Source organism: Jaculus jaculus, chromosome 17 (assembly GCF_020740685.1).
Source record: "Jaculus jaculus isolate mJacJac1 chromosome 17, mJacJac1.mat.Y.cur, whole genome shotgun sequence".
Taxonomy (NCBI): domain Eukaryota; kingdom Metazoa; phylum Chordata; class Mammalia; order Rodentia; family Dipodidae; genus Jaculus; species Jaculus jaculus.
The window spans coordinates 52,318,133-52,335,037 of NC_059118.1; the positions used below are offsets into that span (position 1 = coordinate 52,318,133).

At 43.8% G+C, this 16,905-nt stretch overlaps 1 protein-coding gene across 2 annotated transcripts; it reads right to left on the minus strand.

Annotated features, from left to right (window-relative positions):
• Nucleotides 1–1,211: 1,211 nt before the first annotated feature.
• Fam8a1 (family with sequence similarity 8 member A1) lies at nt 1,212–14,510 on the minus strand. Of its 2 annotated transcripts, XM_045136624.1 has the most exons (5): nt 13,954–14,510; nt 12,501–12,621; nt 10,710–10,833; nt 9,215–9,354; nt 1,212–4,261 (listed from the first exon to the last, which is right to left on the minus strand). In XM_045136624.1, exons 1-5 carry the CDS (start codon nt 14,483–14,485, stop codon nt 4,117–4,119), a joined length of 1,062 nt encoding a protein of 353 aa, XP_044992559.1. In that variant the 5' UTR covers nt 14,486–14,510; the 3' UTR covers nt 1,212–4,116. The 2 variants fall into 2 exon arrangements, with proteins under 2 accessions (XP_044992559.1, XP_044992560.1); XM_045136625.1 differs by lacking the exon at nt 9,215–9,354.
• Between the last annotated feature and the right edge of the window lie 2,395 nt (nt 14,511–16,905).

The window sequence follows — 16,905 nt, forward strand, 5'->3', positions numbered from 1 at the left end:
ATGAAACTGTTAATTAGCATTTTATTGAGGTAAAAGAATATGGGGCTGATTTTTAACAACTGGGGAACAGGCCATAAACCTCTCTGGAAAAAACTTCATTTTGTTAACATGTCCTCTGGGCTTGTATGACATTTGAAATTTCAGTAGAAATTTTATAAAAGGTAATTTGTGTATCGGAATTGCTGTTTGCTATAGTAATAGTGAGAAAATAGGGTATTTGAGGTTTAGACCGATAGCTGCAAGGTCAGGGGCCTTCACTTCTTTATGACATGGGGCAGTTTTTAGAACTTAGCTCCAAAGTCCATTGTTACTCCAAAATGTGTTGCTTGTGGCTTATGGTTAGGATGAGCACCTTGCCCATATCACTCAAACCCAAGCAGTATTTATTTCACTCTAAGTTGCCTTATTAAAGAATGACCAGGTCTTTCAACAACCACAGCCCGGGTAGGCCTCATTCCCAGCAGTCATCCTCCAAGTGCTTGCGACTTAGTTGTGTACTGCCGCATCGAGATGTTGGGCCTGAAGTGTGCGTACTGAGACTGAGTTTAAATTGCCCGTAAGTGGTTGTTACAACTGCCTACTGGATTAGTTTAACATGAAGCAAGCTGATGTACAGGCACCTTGTACTTGCTTTGAGCAGCTCTAAAAGTGGGTAATGCTTACATATACCTGTTACTTTTTGTGGAATGGGGGAGAGAAGCAGCTTAGTAAGTGTTCTGCCACTTATCCCAGCCCAAAGTCCTTTGTAGTGGTTGGGATTTCACCCAAGGATTTTGCGTATTAGCCAAGCAAGGGTACCATACATTATAGCACTGGCCCTACTTTTGTCATGCATGTGGTCAGAGGGCCACTTTGATGTCTTTGCCTTCTACCTTTGCCTGCCACCTTTGTGGCAGGATCTCATTCGCTGTTTTTCACTGTGTATACCACACTAGATGTGCCATGAGTTTCTGGTGGTCCCATTTCCAACTCCTGTCATGCAGTATTTGCTAGGATTACAGAAGTCCTGATTGTACTAATTTAGGTGGCTTCTACGGACCCAAACTCAGGTCTTCACACTAAAACAGCATCAAGCACTTTAACCGCTAAGCCATTTCCTCAGACCTCTCCCTAATACTTTGAAAGGTCTTTAGTAAGCTGCTATAGATATCAAAAACAGGTAGCAAGGTCTTCCTAGCAGAACGTCTCAAAAGAAAGACAAAAGACAAATGCACAGTTTACTATTTATTGAGATAAAAATACAAATTGGTGACATACAAATTAAAAACAGAATGCTGATCTTTATGGATAGACCATTAGATACTATTGGTAGGTCTAGCCCTGATACATGAATTTCAAGGAAATATGCACATACTGGTTGAAATGAGGAATTGCACCCCCAAGCATGCATGACTGGCCTTTGGTGATGGGATGGAGAATGGCAAAGACTTGAAATAATACTTGTCACAAGTTTAGAACAGGGTGTATGCAGGAATCTTAATGAAACCAGGGATACGTGTAGAATGAAAATGTTTCATTCACAAGTAGCAAGTGTAAATTTTCAGCTCTTCCTCTTTGCCACAAATACTTATGTGAAAGTAAGACAGCATTGAAAGAACAAGTCCTTTAAAGTATGAGATAATCTGGCCAGTTAGCTCAGTTCGTTAGAGCGTGGTGCTAATAATAATAATTAAGACAAACTCATTTAAGACACTGTGAAGACTTATTTGTAACATCAGCAAAGTAACCCTCAGAGAAGTAATTGGGCAATACATGACACTGATGTAGCGGGCTTGCTTTCTGTGGTCAAAGAGTACTCTAAAAGAAAGGCTTGTGACCAGCAACTTTGTAGGACATTAGGATGTCGGACTCCTGGAGGTATACTAGCCTGTTCACGAGGAGGGTACTGAGCTTTTCTGGTGGCTTAAATTATCCACCAGCTTTCTAACCGAATAATACAGCAACAAGATTTAGTATTCTCCCAAAGCAGCCCTAATGCTAAATTAAAGGGGCATGCATACTGAAGTTCTGTCCTTACTGACTTGAGTCTTAGTTTTTGTTCATCACCTGATAAAATGGGGAATAATGTTTGTTCTCACTTGTGGGGGTGAGAATTATATTTCGACAGAAAATATATTAAGCAGAGATGTATTCTATAAAGATTTGTTCCACAGTTAAGAAGCCAGGTTCCCCTTCCTCCTTTTTTCCTCCTCCCAACTATTAGGAATCAAATTGTCTTTCCCTAAAGTGCTGAGCTCAGAAACAAACTTGGGACTTCACCTGTCTTACAGGCTTGGCCCATGTAGCTTGAACCCAAAGTTAGAACTAGATATTATTTTAAAGGACTTGCATATATTTTAACCATGACAAATTTGGGCCACTTGTTTTCCTGTACAAAGGAAAATATCAGTGAAAACTAACTTGGGTAAATCATGTCAAAAGGTATCCCAGAGTTACATAAGTGAAGAGCATTTCAACTTGGATTCTTTAGTCTGTGGAAAAAGTGTATATATCAAATGCTAAGTTTATACAACATCCCAATTTCTAACTGTAATTGCTGTGTGGAGCCAGTAAACCTCCGCAGGCAGCTATAACTGAGTGATCTATTTGGTGCTCTTGGCAACTTAATAGGCTTTCAGTGCAGTTGGATTTAATGTAAGCAAAATTAGTTTGAAAAACATGGCTTGTAAAATTTTACAAGTACTAAGGACATTTAAAGTGTTGACATTAAATATATTTTCAGTAACCACCCTTACAAGTTGTCACAGTGATAACATATGTCTTGTGTCTTCTGTTAAAACCAGGAACAGCCCTGGTTGATTCTGTAAGCACTCTGTAAAGTGTAGTGTTTTTTTTTTGGGGGGGGAGAGGGGTGAGAGGAAACATACCAAAGTTGAAGAAAATGACTTTAGAATTTGAGCTATTACAGTGCACATGAAGCTCCACACAGTTCTGGGACACACAAAAGTACATAAATATACAAGCCCCGTAATTCTGTGTCAATAAAATCAAGTCAAGTAGGAACACAAGTGTTACTCTTCTTAACATTTCCCTCCAGGTTTCATCCTAGCAGGCCCAAAAAATGTCTGGAAATGATATTCCTCCTTTCTTCAGAGAGAACAATTCAGAATAAGGAAAACTGCTAATATTTCACAGGCTGTGAGTATTCAGTTATTTGTGAAATATTAAGATTTTATAATGAAGTTTCAACAGTCCTGGAGCTATAATATATAAAAATTAATTACTATGGGTTTTCTGTACATAAATAGGATTTGTATTCATTCAGAACACTGAGAAGCACTAACACTTTCTTCATGCTGCCACAAAGGAATCTTGTTTTATGTAAGTACACAACAGTTCAATGAAGGCTTTCCCACACATACCTGGTTTTAGAGCACTGAAAGCACTTGCACAGGACTGTCAGTCAGACTTACAGTGAAAATTCACACCGAGCACGGCACTGAACGCAAGCACCAACCTACCTTTTCTTCTAGACAGCAAAGACAGGCCTTGACACTCATCGTGAGAAGCTGGCCTCCGGGCACACACATGAGCATTAGGAAGTTGTAATGCTACATCAATGAGCAGGGAGCTACCCTTATATCCAGGAGAGCCTTCGGGTAAGGGGCCTGTGAGGCCACCCTCATTGGCCTCTTTCTGTTGGCACTAAATCAACACCTAGGATGGAAATACACTGTCCAACTGAAGCTCTCACTATTCACAAAAAGCAAATAATTATGATGAGTCACCTAGGTGTTTATAAAACACAACTGGACATTTTCTGCCATTTTGGAATAGCCAAAATATAAATTTCATTTGGGGGTTTGAGGCTGAGAATCAGCTTAAAATTTCAGCAAATTTTAATAATCTGAGATTTCAAGAAAGTGTATGAATTCACTTGCTTTCTTTTTGATCTAATAAGTTTTTAACACTTTAATAGATTTTTCTTCAGGAGAAGTTCTTTGGCATTCAAGTAATATCAATACTTGGAGAACAGTCATTTGCATCACATGGAGTTACTGCTTTAATTTCAAGATCATCAATGAATGTAGCCTAGGGATACTGTATGTATGCCTTGATACATAATTTAGTCTTGTCATTATTCCAGAGAGTAGAATTCAGGGATTTTGAGGGGCATCATCTGACCCCATTTCTTTTTACCACAATCGTTCCTGCTACAATGTCATAGGCTGTTCGGTTATGTTGGAAAAACAACAGTGTGATGAAAGCAGGAAAGAAAGAAGCAATTGAAAAATTCTTGATCAAAGCTCGTATGGTGGACCTAGAAACATAAAGCAGAAAGATCAAGAAAGCGGAGAGGTCAACCCTGTCAAGTTCAAAATGTATTTAAAACATTCAAAGCATAGTTGACAATTTTCACCTCTTGTATGAGTTATTTTCAAGTAGTTTCAATCTATTTCCAAAGATCAGCATAAAAAACTAGAACTTGCATATGAGAAACAACATCAAGTAAGGGGTTAACAGTATTTTTTAGTATTTCTCCACAAGATTAACTTCCCTTTGCTTATCTTTTCCAATCACTGATTCCCATGTGTTTGTAGAGTCTTCTAGACTGAGCTTGCTTACTGCAGTTCTGTTTTCTACTTTACTTTTAAATAATTCTTTTATCAGCTTTCTCTTCTGTGGCATCCAGTAAATAAGGAAGCTTAAAAAGCTTTCAACAATGTGGAGAGATGGTTAGTAGTTAAGGTGCTTGCCTGCAAAGCCTAACGACCAGAGTTCTTCAGTACCCATGTAAAGCCAGATGCACAAAGTGGTGCATGCATTTGGAGTTTTTCTGCAGTGGCCAGAGGCTCTTTAGTTTTTGGCCCAGGCTGACCTGGAATTCACTATGTAGTCTCAGGCTGGCCTTGAACTCACAATCCTCCTTCCTCTGCCTCCTGAATGCTGGGATTAAAGGAACGTGCCACCATGTTTGACTAAAGAAAAAAATTTTTTAAAGCTTTCAGCAATTGCTCAGAATAAAGAACTATTTTACTACTACTTTATACCTTAGCTTTATACCTTACAGTGCAGTGAAAGGCTAGAGAGACATGTGCTAGCCCGGTGTGTGGCTCTGATCCAGACAGTTGGGTTTCAGAGCCTTTTTTTTTTTTTGAGATAGGGTCTCACTCTAGCTCAGACTGACCTGAAATTCACTCTGTAGTCTCAGTGTGGCCTTGAACTCACAGTAATCCTACCTCTGCCTCCCGAGTGCTGGGATTAAAGGTGTGCGCCACCACGCCCAGCTTCAGGTCCATTTTAAACTACTGGTTGTGTTCCACATTTGCAAAAATGGGATGTAAGTGCTTATCTTATAGGCTATTCAGATTGAATTTGCTAATATGCGGTATTACTAAAACTGCCTGGTATATAGAAGTTGCTCAGTAAACTACGATTGACTCTTATTACAAGTCAGGACTGGACCTCTGGTTAAGATAGTGGCATAGGGTCTACAGCGCACAGAAACAGGCAGAAGCGGCTCCAGCTGCACCAGGTTCGCGTGGTCACAGCCACCAGGCTCAGCCTCAACTGCAGGGCAAGCTAGGTGAGTTAATTTTTCACTCACGACGACCTCCTTGCAAACTCAAAAAAGTGGGGGAATGGCAGGGGCCAATGGAGCAGCTTCTGACGAAAAGGATGGCAAGGACCAGAGGGTGAACGAACTTCAGCCACCATCCACAGGCTCCCTTTCCCCACCACCAGAGACCTGGGGTGGAGCTCACCTATACAGCACCTGGCACAGGCAATCACAGTAGCCACGCAGCAACCCAGGCAGTCTACCTGAGCCCACAGTGCAGCAAAGAAGGGACCCAAGCAGGAGTGCAGCATAATTGAGACCAAAGCTGACTCAAAAGGTAACTGGGATTACACTGGGTCAGTACCCAACAAATAAGCCTGACATACAGGCTAGCATCAGAAGTGCTAACTGCACTTTCCTGTCAGGGTAAATTATATGTTAAATCTGATGGATGGTCAGATTTGCCATTCTTAAATAAGCTATGTTTTGTGCTTGTAATTCGTTGCTTCCTGATTTACAGTGCCTTTGGTACCTCTTTTGTCGTTCCTTGGGCCCAGAAAGCCAAACACCACATGTTCTCTCTCATGTGGATCCTAGCTACAAATGATTGGCTAGAAAGGAGACATAAAGGGAATAGAAAGGGAGCGAAGGGGGACTTAATAGGATGGTATTACATATATGTAAGTAGAAGAATAGATTAATAGGGGTGAAAAGGCCTAAGTGAGGTCCGGGGAAGAGTTTGAGTAAAGGAAAGGTGGGTAGAGGGCTAATCAAAATCCAAGAGGATATAAATAAGTCATATGGAAACCTACATTTTTGGACAATGGAACACTTAGAAGCCATAGATTGATACTAGAAAATTTTCAGTGCCAAGGATGGGATACCTTCCAGTGAGTTTTTGGCCAGGGAGATCCCTGACGCCCCCAAAACATTATAGGCCATAGCCGAGACCCTTGATTTCCTACCAGGAATAGGCCCTATCGCTGAAGACTCCAAATACTTGGGCTGCAAGGTCACTGAGAAATCCTGCAGGAGATGAGCTGAAAACCTCCTCCATGTAGACCAGCCGACAGAAAGTTGGATAAAGCTAAGCTGCATGTAGTTCAATGGGAGAAAAATCACCATGAAGACACTCAACAGTGGACACTACAAGCCATAAATTTGGCCAGCCAGGCCAAATGAGCCAACAGGTGCAATAGTGGCATGTCTGTTATGGGGAAAATCAACTGCTCTGTAATTGGACTGGAGGCCTGCTTCATGGGAGGGAATACATCTCTGATACTGAAAACCTACAATAGGAACAGTCATGAGCCCTAGGGGTGCAATGTCTGCCAGTGACTGGCTAAATGTATATATTGTGCTCACCAAACTGCCCAGTAAGCCCTTCTCTTACTGTTCATACCCTTATATTAACGCTACTCTCACTTTTGGTTAGAGAAGCTTCTCTTTTCAGATGGCAGTGACCTTGGGATGGCTCAGAAGACACCATGGTGCTGAGAAGTGACAGAGGAGTGCTCAGCACTGGAATATCTCTTTCACACCTTCCAAGGTTCAGGGTCCATTGTGGAAGAGGTGGCAGAAAGAATGTAAGACCCAAAGGAAGCGTAGAACTCCTTACATGCTCTTTCAGACACAAAATGGACTGGACATGCATAACCTCATAGTGCCTGACACTACTTATTCAAGACCATCATAATAGGAAGAAAAGATCATGATGTCAAAATAAAACAGAGACTGGGGCTGAGGGTTGGCTTAGCGGTTAAGGTGTTTGCCTACAAATACAAAGGACCCTGGTTTGAATCCCCAGGACCCATGTTAGCCAGATGCATAAGGAGACACACGCATCCGGAGTTTGTTTGCAGTGGCCTGAGGCCCTGGTGTGCCCATTCTCTCATTCTCTCTCCCTCTTTCCTCATGGAGTGGGGGAGGGGATATGACAGAGAATTGAGTTTCAAAGGGAAAGGGGGAGGAGGGAATTACCATGGGATATTGTTTGCAATTATGGAAATTTTCAATTAAAAAAGAATGAAAAGTCAGGATTAAGGCTGGTAAGAAGGTTCAGCAACTAAGGTGCTTGCCTGTAAAACCTAATGACTTGGGTTTGATTCCCCAGTACCTACATAAGCCAGATACACTTGTGATGCATGCACCTGTAGTTCATTTGCAGTGGCTAGAGGCCCTGGCTCACCCATGCTCTTGCTCTTGCTCTTTTTCTCTCTGCTTGCAAACATATAAGATATTGGGGGAAAGTAGGATTAAAACCACAACAATTAAGTATATTTTGCATATTCCAGCAAAATCCTGGTTGTTTCTGGAATCTCCTGTTCATGTTTCTGTATGCAACATTCCTCCTGAGACATTCTGGCAGCCATAACAGCCACATCTTGCTTGATGGAAATACTGGGATCTCTATCAAGAAATAAGAACAGGAGCAGGCTAGATATATGTAGCATGGCTATAAGGATGGCATTGTGGTATGTTACTAATTACTACATGGTGGCTCAAGACAGGGCAGTCCATACAGCTAGGGAATAGAGCTGGGTGTGGGGTACTGACGCAATACCAACACCCTACTGTGACTTACACTCATCTAATAATAATCCAGAATATTGTGGTGCGAATGTGAAAATGTCCCCTATGGCTTCATGTATTAGTGAATAAATATGCCTCTTCCTCAATCTGCAGCTGGTGGCAATTTGGCACTTGGAGCCTTGCTTGGAGGAGTTGTCACTAGGGATGACCTTGAGGTTATTAGCCCAGTATACTAATGCTATCTCAACTCACTCTTGCTGCTTCAGGTCAGCTGCTATGGGAAGATGTGATGTCCAGTCTCAGCTCTGCCATGCTTTCCTGTGTGATGAACCTGCCCCACAAAAATTTTATCTTGAAATCAACCCTTCCCTTTTACAAGCTGCTCTGGTTGGGTATTTGTCCCACCAGTGAGAAGGTAATTGCTATAGATGTGTGTGTACTTAAGACAACACAAATGTGAACTTTCAAAGAAAATTTAATTTTAAAAAATATTTTATTTATTTGAGAGAAAGAAAGAAAGGCAGATGGAGATAACAGATGCACGTCAGGGCCTCCAGCCACTGCAAACAAACTCCAGGTGCAAGTGCCACCTTGTGTATCTGGCTTACATGAGTACTGGGGAATCAAACCTGGAACCTTATGCTTTCCAGGCAAGCACCTTAATTACTAAGCCATCTCTCCAGCCCAACAAATGCAAACTTTAATAAACTCTCATCTAATACAGTATATTCCACAAAGATAAAAATACTAACATGCTAAAGCGCCTGTCTGACTATAACACAATCCCATGTTACTTAACAATGGGTCAAAAATCTGACAAATGTGGATGATTTTTTTTGTTGCTTTGTTTTCCTAGGTAGGTTTTACTGCAGTTCAGGCTGACTGGAAATTCACTATGTAGTCTCAGGGTGGCCTCGAACTCATGGCAATCCTACTACCTCTACCTCCCAAGTGCTGGGATTAAAGGCATGCACCACCATGACCAGCTTCACCAATTTTTATAATGCAAAAATCACAGTGTACTTACACAAAATTAAGATACCTATGGTATCACTAGGCAGTATGATCTTACGGGAGCACTAGTGAATATGCAATGTGCTCACCATCATTATGCAGGACAAGACTCCTTAAAATATATTCTTTCACAAGCCTATAGTTGATTTGGTCAAGAAAAGTACTTACGTTGTAATGGTAACATTTGAAGAAGGAATCACTAAAACCCGACTTGGTGCAATAAGTACTGATGTGTCACATGTTACAACTCGAAGTCCTAGCAGGAACTTTCCTGGGGTAGCTCCACCTGCTCCCCAAATGCAAATGATCTAAGGAAAGAAAGATAATTTGAAAATAATTTACTAGTTCAATTATACAATTTTAAAGATAAGCTTTTCTGCTACATTTATTATTTTTGTTTGTTTTGTTTTTTGGAGCTACAGTCTTGAAATGTCAAATTGGCAGAGCCAGTTACATAAAAGACTCACAAATTAATCATATAAACTAGCTGTGATGGTACATGACTGCAATCCCAATACTCAGGAAGTTGAGATGAGGCAAGAGGACTCTAAGATCAAGTTCAGCTTGTCTCAACAACAAAAGCCCTACATAATGAAGTGCTGGACCTGGTACAAGCCTGTAATCCCAGCTCCTCAAGAGGTGGAGACAAGAGGACAAGAGGAGCATCCATTCAAGGCCTGCCCAAGCAACTTATATGGTCTCAAAAGAAAAACATACAAAGGTCTGGGATACAGCTCAACAGCAGACTGCCTGCTTGCCTTTGCTCACATATGTGAGCCCTGGGTTTGATTCCCAGGGCAAAAAAATTTTTGTGTATGTGGTGTGTGTGCACATATGGATGTCCTTATATGTATGGGCACACATGTGAGTAGTCGACATTAGGTGGCTTTCTCAATTGCTTTCTACCTTATTTTTTTTTTTCAAGACAATCTGTCACTAAACCCGGAGCTTCCTTATTTGGTTAAATTATTCACTAGCTAGCCGGGCGTGGTGGCGCACGCCTTTAATCCCAGCACTCGGGAGGCAGAGGTAGGAGGATTGCCATGAGTTCGAGGCCACCCTGAGACTACACAGTGAATTCCAGATCAGCCTGAGCCAGAGTGAGACCCTACCTCGAAAAACAAAAACAAAAAATTATTCATTAGCATGAACGAGGGTTCCACCTGTCTCCGTTTCCCTGTCACTGGGATTCCAGGCATGCACCACTGTGCCAGGCTTTTCTATGAACACTGAAGATCCACATTCCGGTCATCATGCTTACTTAAAAAGCACTTTATTACCTGAGCCATCTTGCCAGCCCTTTTTCAGTGCACTTCTATAGACTCTTAATGTGTTTGATACCAGAAGATGTTTACTGGAACTTCTTTATGGCTTATAGTTTCTAGCAGTTGCTTCTAAGGAAACTACATTTCAAGTTGTACAAACAACCTATAATAAGTATTCTTAAATCACTATTTGCTTATTAAGACAGGAAAGCACTTATGTTTCCTTTCTAAAAGTTGAATTTTTTTACTTAAAAGTATTAATCTAAAATTTTGCAAAAGCAAAAATGTAAAAGTACCTGAAAATAGGTGAATAATTACATTTTTTCATTACCTTTTTCTTGATGCATAATCTAAAATTACATCATTAAAATTTACTAATTTCTCCATCAGTAGCTTACCTCATACAAACAAACTAACAATCTGTATATAAGTGCCACAACCATCATCTTCTGCAAGTCCTCCATTGAAGTATCTTCATCTATTTCTTCTATTATGTAATGCATAGCAAACTTAGAGATGTCCCTACGCAGAACAATAATCTGGGGTTACAAAGCATTAATTTCAAGGACAGTTGTACTCATTTTGCTTAGTAGTGCAAATCACACATTTTGCACCAAATATCCATTAACTTGTTTAACAAACAGAAAACATGTAAAATGAATAAATGCAAAAATCATGTTCATACTTATGGGCTAGGGTGTAGTTCAGTGGCAGGGGACACACCTAGCATGTGTGAGGCCGTGAAAATAAAAACAAGAGAGGCAGTATTCTGAAGACTAGGTATAGGCGTGCCTTGGGGACATGAGGAGTGAACCCTAAATGTCTCACCTTTCATGGGATTCAGACCTAAGGAGACAGAACAATAACTAACAGCAAAGTGGGGTAAGAACAGGGATTGGTTCAGGGAAACAGAACAGCTAACTTCACCTTCCAGAAATGACTTCACACTAAGATCTGAATGAGAAGTCAGCCTAACTGGAAATGGGGAAGATTTCCAGAGACAGCAAAGAGGAGGAGAAAAAGCCTTGAATAAGTGATATGGCTCAACCATTAAGTGTGAAAGGAACTGTGATTAAGAAATGTGGGCATGGTTGGGTGTGGTGGCACATGCCTTTAATCCCAGCACCTGAGTGAGTACAAGGTAGGAGGACTGCTTGGAGTTCAAGGCCACCCTGAGACTACAAAGTGAATTCCAGGCCATCCCAGGTTAGAGTGAGACTCTACCTTGAAAAAAAAAAAAAATATGAGCACCTATTAAGTCACATGAAGAAATTCAGATTTCACCTTGGCAGAGAGAAACCATAGAAGGGTTTTAAGGTGGGAAAAGAGCAAAGATCAGAATATATGATCAGACACTTGGTTGAGAAGAGAGATGTAAATTAGGGAGAAACAATGGTGAAGGGGAAATGGTCTAATGAGAAGGTAAGGACACACAAGGAACTCCTTTCAAGGGCCTGAGTTTAACTACCAAGGTGCATCTTGACTGCTACTACCTTAGTAACTTTTCGAGTTCTAGCTTAACTTCTCATGAACTCAAATTTCAATTTCTATATGACAAGGAAGTAATCAGAGTCTACCTCACATTGGTTCTAAGGCTAAACAGAAATTCATATAGACAGACAATGCCTCACACATAGAAAATGCTTACTGAGTGGTACCAGTTGTTATGACTGCTATGAATCTTATAGTTCCTCATCTGCCTGATAAAGTAAGCAACCCATAGGAAATACCACTGCTGGATTCACCCACAAGCCAGTAACAGCAAATTAGTTCCTGGCCTAAGAGAATAGTTAAAAACAAACCAGGTTTGTCTTTGTCTTTTTTTTTGTTTGCTTGTTTTGTTTTAGGCTCATTTGGAATTCACCACATAGTCTCAGGTGGCCTCGAACTCATAACAATCGTCCTACCTCTGCCTCCCGAGTGCTGGGATTAAAGGCATGTGCCACCGTGCCTGATGGCTTTATCTAGTTTTGATAGGTGAATATTCCAGATCTTAAAGAATTTATTAGGCTTTTTTTTTCTTAAAATCTACGGTGGAAATGATAAGCCTGATAAAACTCTTACAAAGAAATTTCAACAGAGGAACAGTTACTATCCATATAGACACTTGCAGGCATGAACATTATAAAGACAAGTTCTCTAGACAGTAAGTAGAAATGAAAACCTTTCAGCAAACATCCTTCACTTACTTTATTCCACTGAGGTGCATGATGCTCAGGACGATGGTCGCTTTTATAAAGAAGAGAATGAAGAAGTCCACCATCTCTGCCATGAACCTGTGGGCCAAGGATGGAATAACATACTCTCTGCCTGCAAATTGAAAATTAAGAAAGGGAAGGAAGGAAGGGAGGGAGGGAGGAAGGAGAGAGTGAGTGTGTGAGTTAGGAAAATGAACCACTTACACAGGCCTGAGAACAAAGTACACACAATTGTGGGAAGTAAATCCTGTACCCAAGGTTACTCTCGCATTCACTTCGTTTTGCTTTAAATAATCCCAATTTGTCATTCTAACTTCTTCAAACATCAAAGTCCTTGTACTTTATAGTTCGGTTGAATAGAAATGCTACCTAAAAGTCTAAATTCTGAGATGTGTTTGGGATTGTGTACTAGCTAACCCAACACTTGAGAGGCAGAGGCAAGAGGCTAGTTGAGGGTTTGAGGCCAGCACAGGCTACAGAGCAAGATCTCACGTCAAGAAAACTAAATAATTATCTGAAAGATGTCATTCAAAATAGTCTAGTTCCCACACAGAAGCAAATAATAAGTTGACTACAAGATTGGTAAGTCAGGGGACCAGTCAAAACTTCATTACTTCATTCTCCATTTATACTTCTTCAGTACCTTTCAGCCCAAAGTCAGGATTACTTCCAGCATTACCAGTCAGGTCCATAACGTGAGTTTGCTACCCAAGTTTCGCTCCGGATCTCTCTTAGAGGATGTTTGAAGAGGAAAGGTTTGTTTACACATGCAAAGGGCTAGTGCCACGAGGAAGGGAACCCACTGGTGCACACTAACTTCTTCTTGCCTCTGCCTCCCAAGTGTTGGGTTAACTAGTACACAACCCCACACATATCTCAGAATTTAGACTTTTGGGCAGCACTTCTATTCAGCCGAACTATAAAGTCCAAGGACTTTGATGTTTGAAGAAGTCAGTATGACAACGTGCAGGTCTACAAGTGCCACACACCTCGCGGCACACCTCAGGAATTTACGGCCTGGGCAAACACAGCTGATGCACGTGGAAAGCTGAGATTGAGAAGTGCCAGCAATGAACACATCTCAGGAGCGAGATGTGAGACCCTGTGCTTATGAACGCTAGCACTCGGGAGACCGAGGCTGGGGGACGGGGTGGGGGGGGAGGGGAAGAACGGTGCTGCGAGTTCGAGGCTAGCCTGGCTGTATTGCGAGTTTCGACCCAGCCTGTACTATATTGTGAGACCCTGTTTAAAATAACCAAATAATCGATGGTAATAGTAATAAAGCCTCCGAGCCAGGCACGGTGGCGCACGCCTGTAAGCGCAGCCCTTGGGAAGGGGTGGCAGGTCAGAGTTCAAGGGCAGTCCGGGCTACACAAGGAGAGGGACGACAACCTGGGGCGACGCGAGAGCCAGCGTGTCCACCCCGGGTGCCCGCGCTCCTCACCCGCCTGTCGCCCGGAGTCGCCGGCCGTCCGCGCAGGGGCCGCAGATCCTCCGCGGGTCACCGGAGCCGCCCGAGCGGCCTGCGGCGCGCGGGGTCCCAGGCCCGCGAGGGCGGCCGAGGAGGCTGGGCCCGCGGCCCCCGGGTCGGGCGCGGCGCCGCTCAGGAAGTAGAAGGGGTTGTAGTAGCCGAGCGGCGGCGGCGGCGGCGCGGCGGGGGCCGGCGCGGGCGGCGGCGGGCCGCAGTAGGCGGGCAGCGCGGCCAGGCCGCTGTGCCAGGTCAGGTAGCCGCAGTACGACTGCCACAGCCACTCGTGCACCTGCCGCGAGTACTCGCGGGCGCTCAGGCGCGCCGGCCGGTCCTCGCCGCCCGCCGCCTCCGTCGGCCCCGAGCCCGGCTCCCGGGGCTTCCTGGGCTCCTCGGGCGCCGGGGCGGCGGGCGCGGGGCCTCGCCCGGCGGGGACGGGCTCGCGGTCCCCGCCGCCCCCGTCCTGCCCCGCGGGGTGGCTGCGGGCGTCCTCAGGCCCCTCTGCCATGCTCGCGTCCCCACGGCCTCCGCGGTACCTGTCACCGCGCCGCGGCCCCTCCCCAACCGCCCCGCCGCCTGCGCAGCAGCCGCGGGCGTCAACAATCCCGCGCCGGAAGCGGAAACCCCGCCCCGCGGAGCGTCGGTGGGCGGGGCCTGCTGGCGGGGCGGGGCCTGCGGGACGGGGCGGGGCTCCGAGGCCGCTTCGGGCCTGGCGAGTCGGGTCTGGGCAGCTCGGCTGGTCTGTGCTCGTGGGTTGCGGGCGCCTCCTGCGGGCTGGGACCCGGGTTACCCCAGGAAGCTGCGGGCCGATGAGCAGGACGCCGAGAGATCCTAGGTGTCGGCACACAGCGTTTGATTCTTGTGTTAGCCTCAAATTAATTCTAATGACCCCTTTGTAGCCGAAGGTGGTAAAAGGACCTATCTGCCCTTTAAAAGGAAAGAAATTAAAAAGTCAAACTAAACTGAGACATATATTAACACTTCTCACGATGTTGAGGTGTTATTTTTTAATGGGCGGTGGAGCCTTGCTGGAGGAGGTGTGTCACTGGGGCGCACCTTGAGGCTTACTAGCTCAGCCTGCTGGATGCTCAGAACTCAGGTCACTCAGGCTCCTTCCTTCTGCTGCTGTAACAAGATGTCACACTTTGTTGCCGGTTTTGCCATGCTTTCTCTGCCACGATGAAACTTCCCCTAGAAAATGTAAGCCAAAATAAATCCTACCCTTCTACCAATAAAGAAATGATTAAAACATGAGACTCAGTAATCAAAATGACTAGCAGTGTTAGAAGGATGATTGATGAACATTAAGTGTCTGTTTACCTGTAGAACCCACACTAAATGAGTATCTGTATCAATGAGTGCCATCAAAAGACTGAAATTCCATGGAAATTTGAACAGGGAACACTAAGGACTTTTTTCTTTTAAGGTAGGATTTCACTCTAACCCAGGCTGACCTGGAATTCACTATGTAGTCTCAGGGTGGCCGTGAACACAGTGCGACCCTCCTATCTGTGTCTCCCGAGTGCTGGGATTAAAGGCGTGTGCCTCCATGCCCAGTTTACCTTAAGGATTTCTTTTTTAAAATATATTTTGTTTTATTTATTTATTTGACAGAGAAAGAGAGAGAGAGCATGGGCATGCCAGGGCCTCCAGCCACTGCAGACGAACTCCAGATTGTGTGTGCCCCCTTATGCATCTGGCTAACGTGGGTCCTGGGGACTTGAACCTGGGTCCTTTGGCTTTGCAGGCAAACGCCATAGCTAAGCCATCCCTCCAGCCCCTACATTAAATAATTCTTTTTTTTTAAATTTTTATTTATTTATTTATTTGAGAGCGACAGACACAGAGAGAAAGACAGATAGAGGGAGAGAGAGAGAATGGGCGCGCCAGGGCTTCCAGCCTCTGCAAACGAACTCCAGACGCGTGCGCCCCCTTGTGCATCTGGCTAACGTGGGACCTGGGGAACCGAGCCTCGAACCGGGGTCCTTAGGCTTCACAGGCAAGCACTTAACCACTAAGCCATCTCTCCAGCCCAAGAATTCTTAATGGGATAGGAGTAGATGGTGATTGGCTAGTAAAAGGCAACGAGAACTAAAAGCCACACACAGCAGATATAGCCTAATTGGTTAGCTCTAGGCCAATGGCGTTCCTGAGGTCCTTGGGCTTCGCAGGGATGCTAGAGTTCACCAGGTTCTGCTGGTTCTGACCCAAACGTGTTGATGGTTCTGTTCTTTTGCGTTCCTCAAGCATTAGGTAAACCTCCATCTCCTCCAGCACACATACTTGTACATCTGCACACACACACACACACACACACACCACAGTGATTCAGTGATTCAGAGCTTATAGAAGGCTTTGCTTGAAAGGCTTCTTGGGACTAGGGGTGAAGGGCTGACTAAGGAGGGAATGCAAGGAAGGAAGTGCAGATAATAACTATATTCTTTTAATTTTTTAAGGTGTGCACCACCACGCCTGGCTTTTTAAAACTTTTTTATTATTAGTCTCTTTTATTCTGATGTCAATATCTTTTCCTCCTATCATACTGGTCTTTATATTTTATTTTATTTTATTTATTTTACAGAGAGAGAGAGAGAGAGAGAGAGAGAGAATTGATGTTCCAGATGCTCAAACTTGCACCACCTAGTGTGCATGTGCAACCCTGTGCTTGCCTCACCTTTGTGTGTCTGGCTTACATGGGATCTGGAGAGTTGAACATGGTCCTTATGCTTTTCAGGCAGGCTGCTAAGCCATCTCTTCAGCCCAACAATAACTACATTCTAATGTTTAAGGAGTAGCCTTTTCAAGAGAAGCTGTTAGCAAAATAGTTTATTATTATTATTATTATTGCTTCAAAACATGTTTTGGAACAGGGTGTCTCTGTGTAGCCCTGGCTGGCCTGGAATTCACAGGTAGACCAAGTTGGTCTTG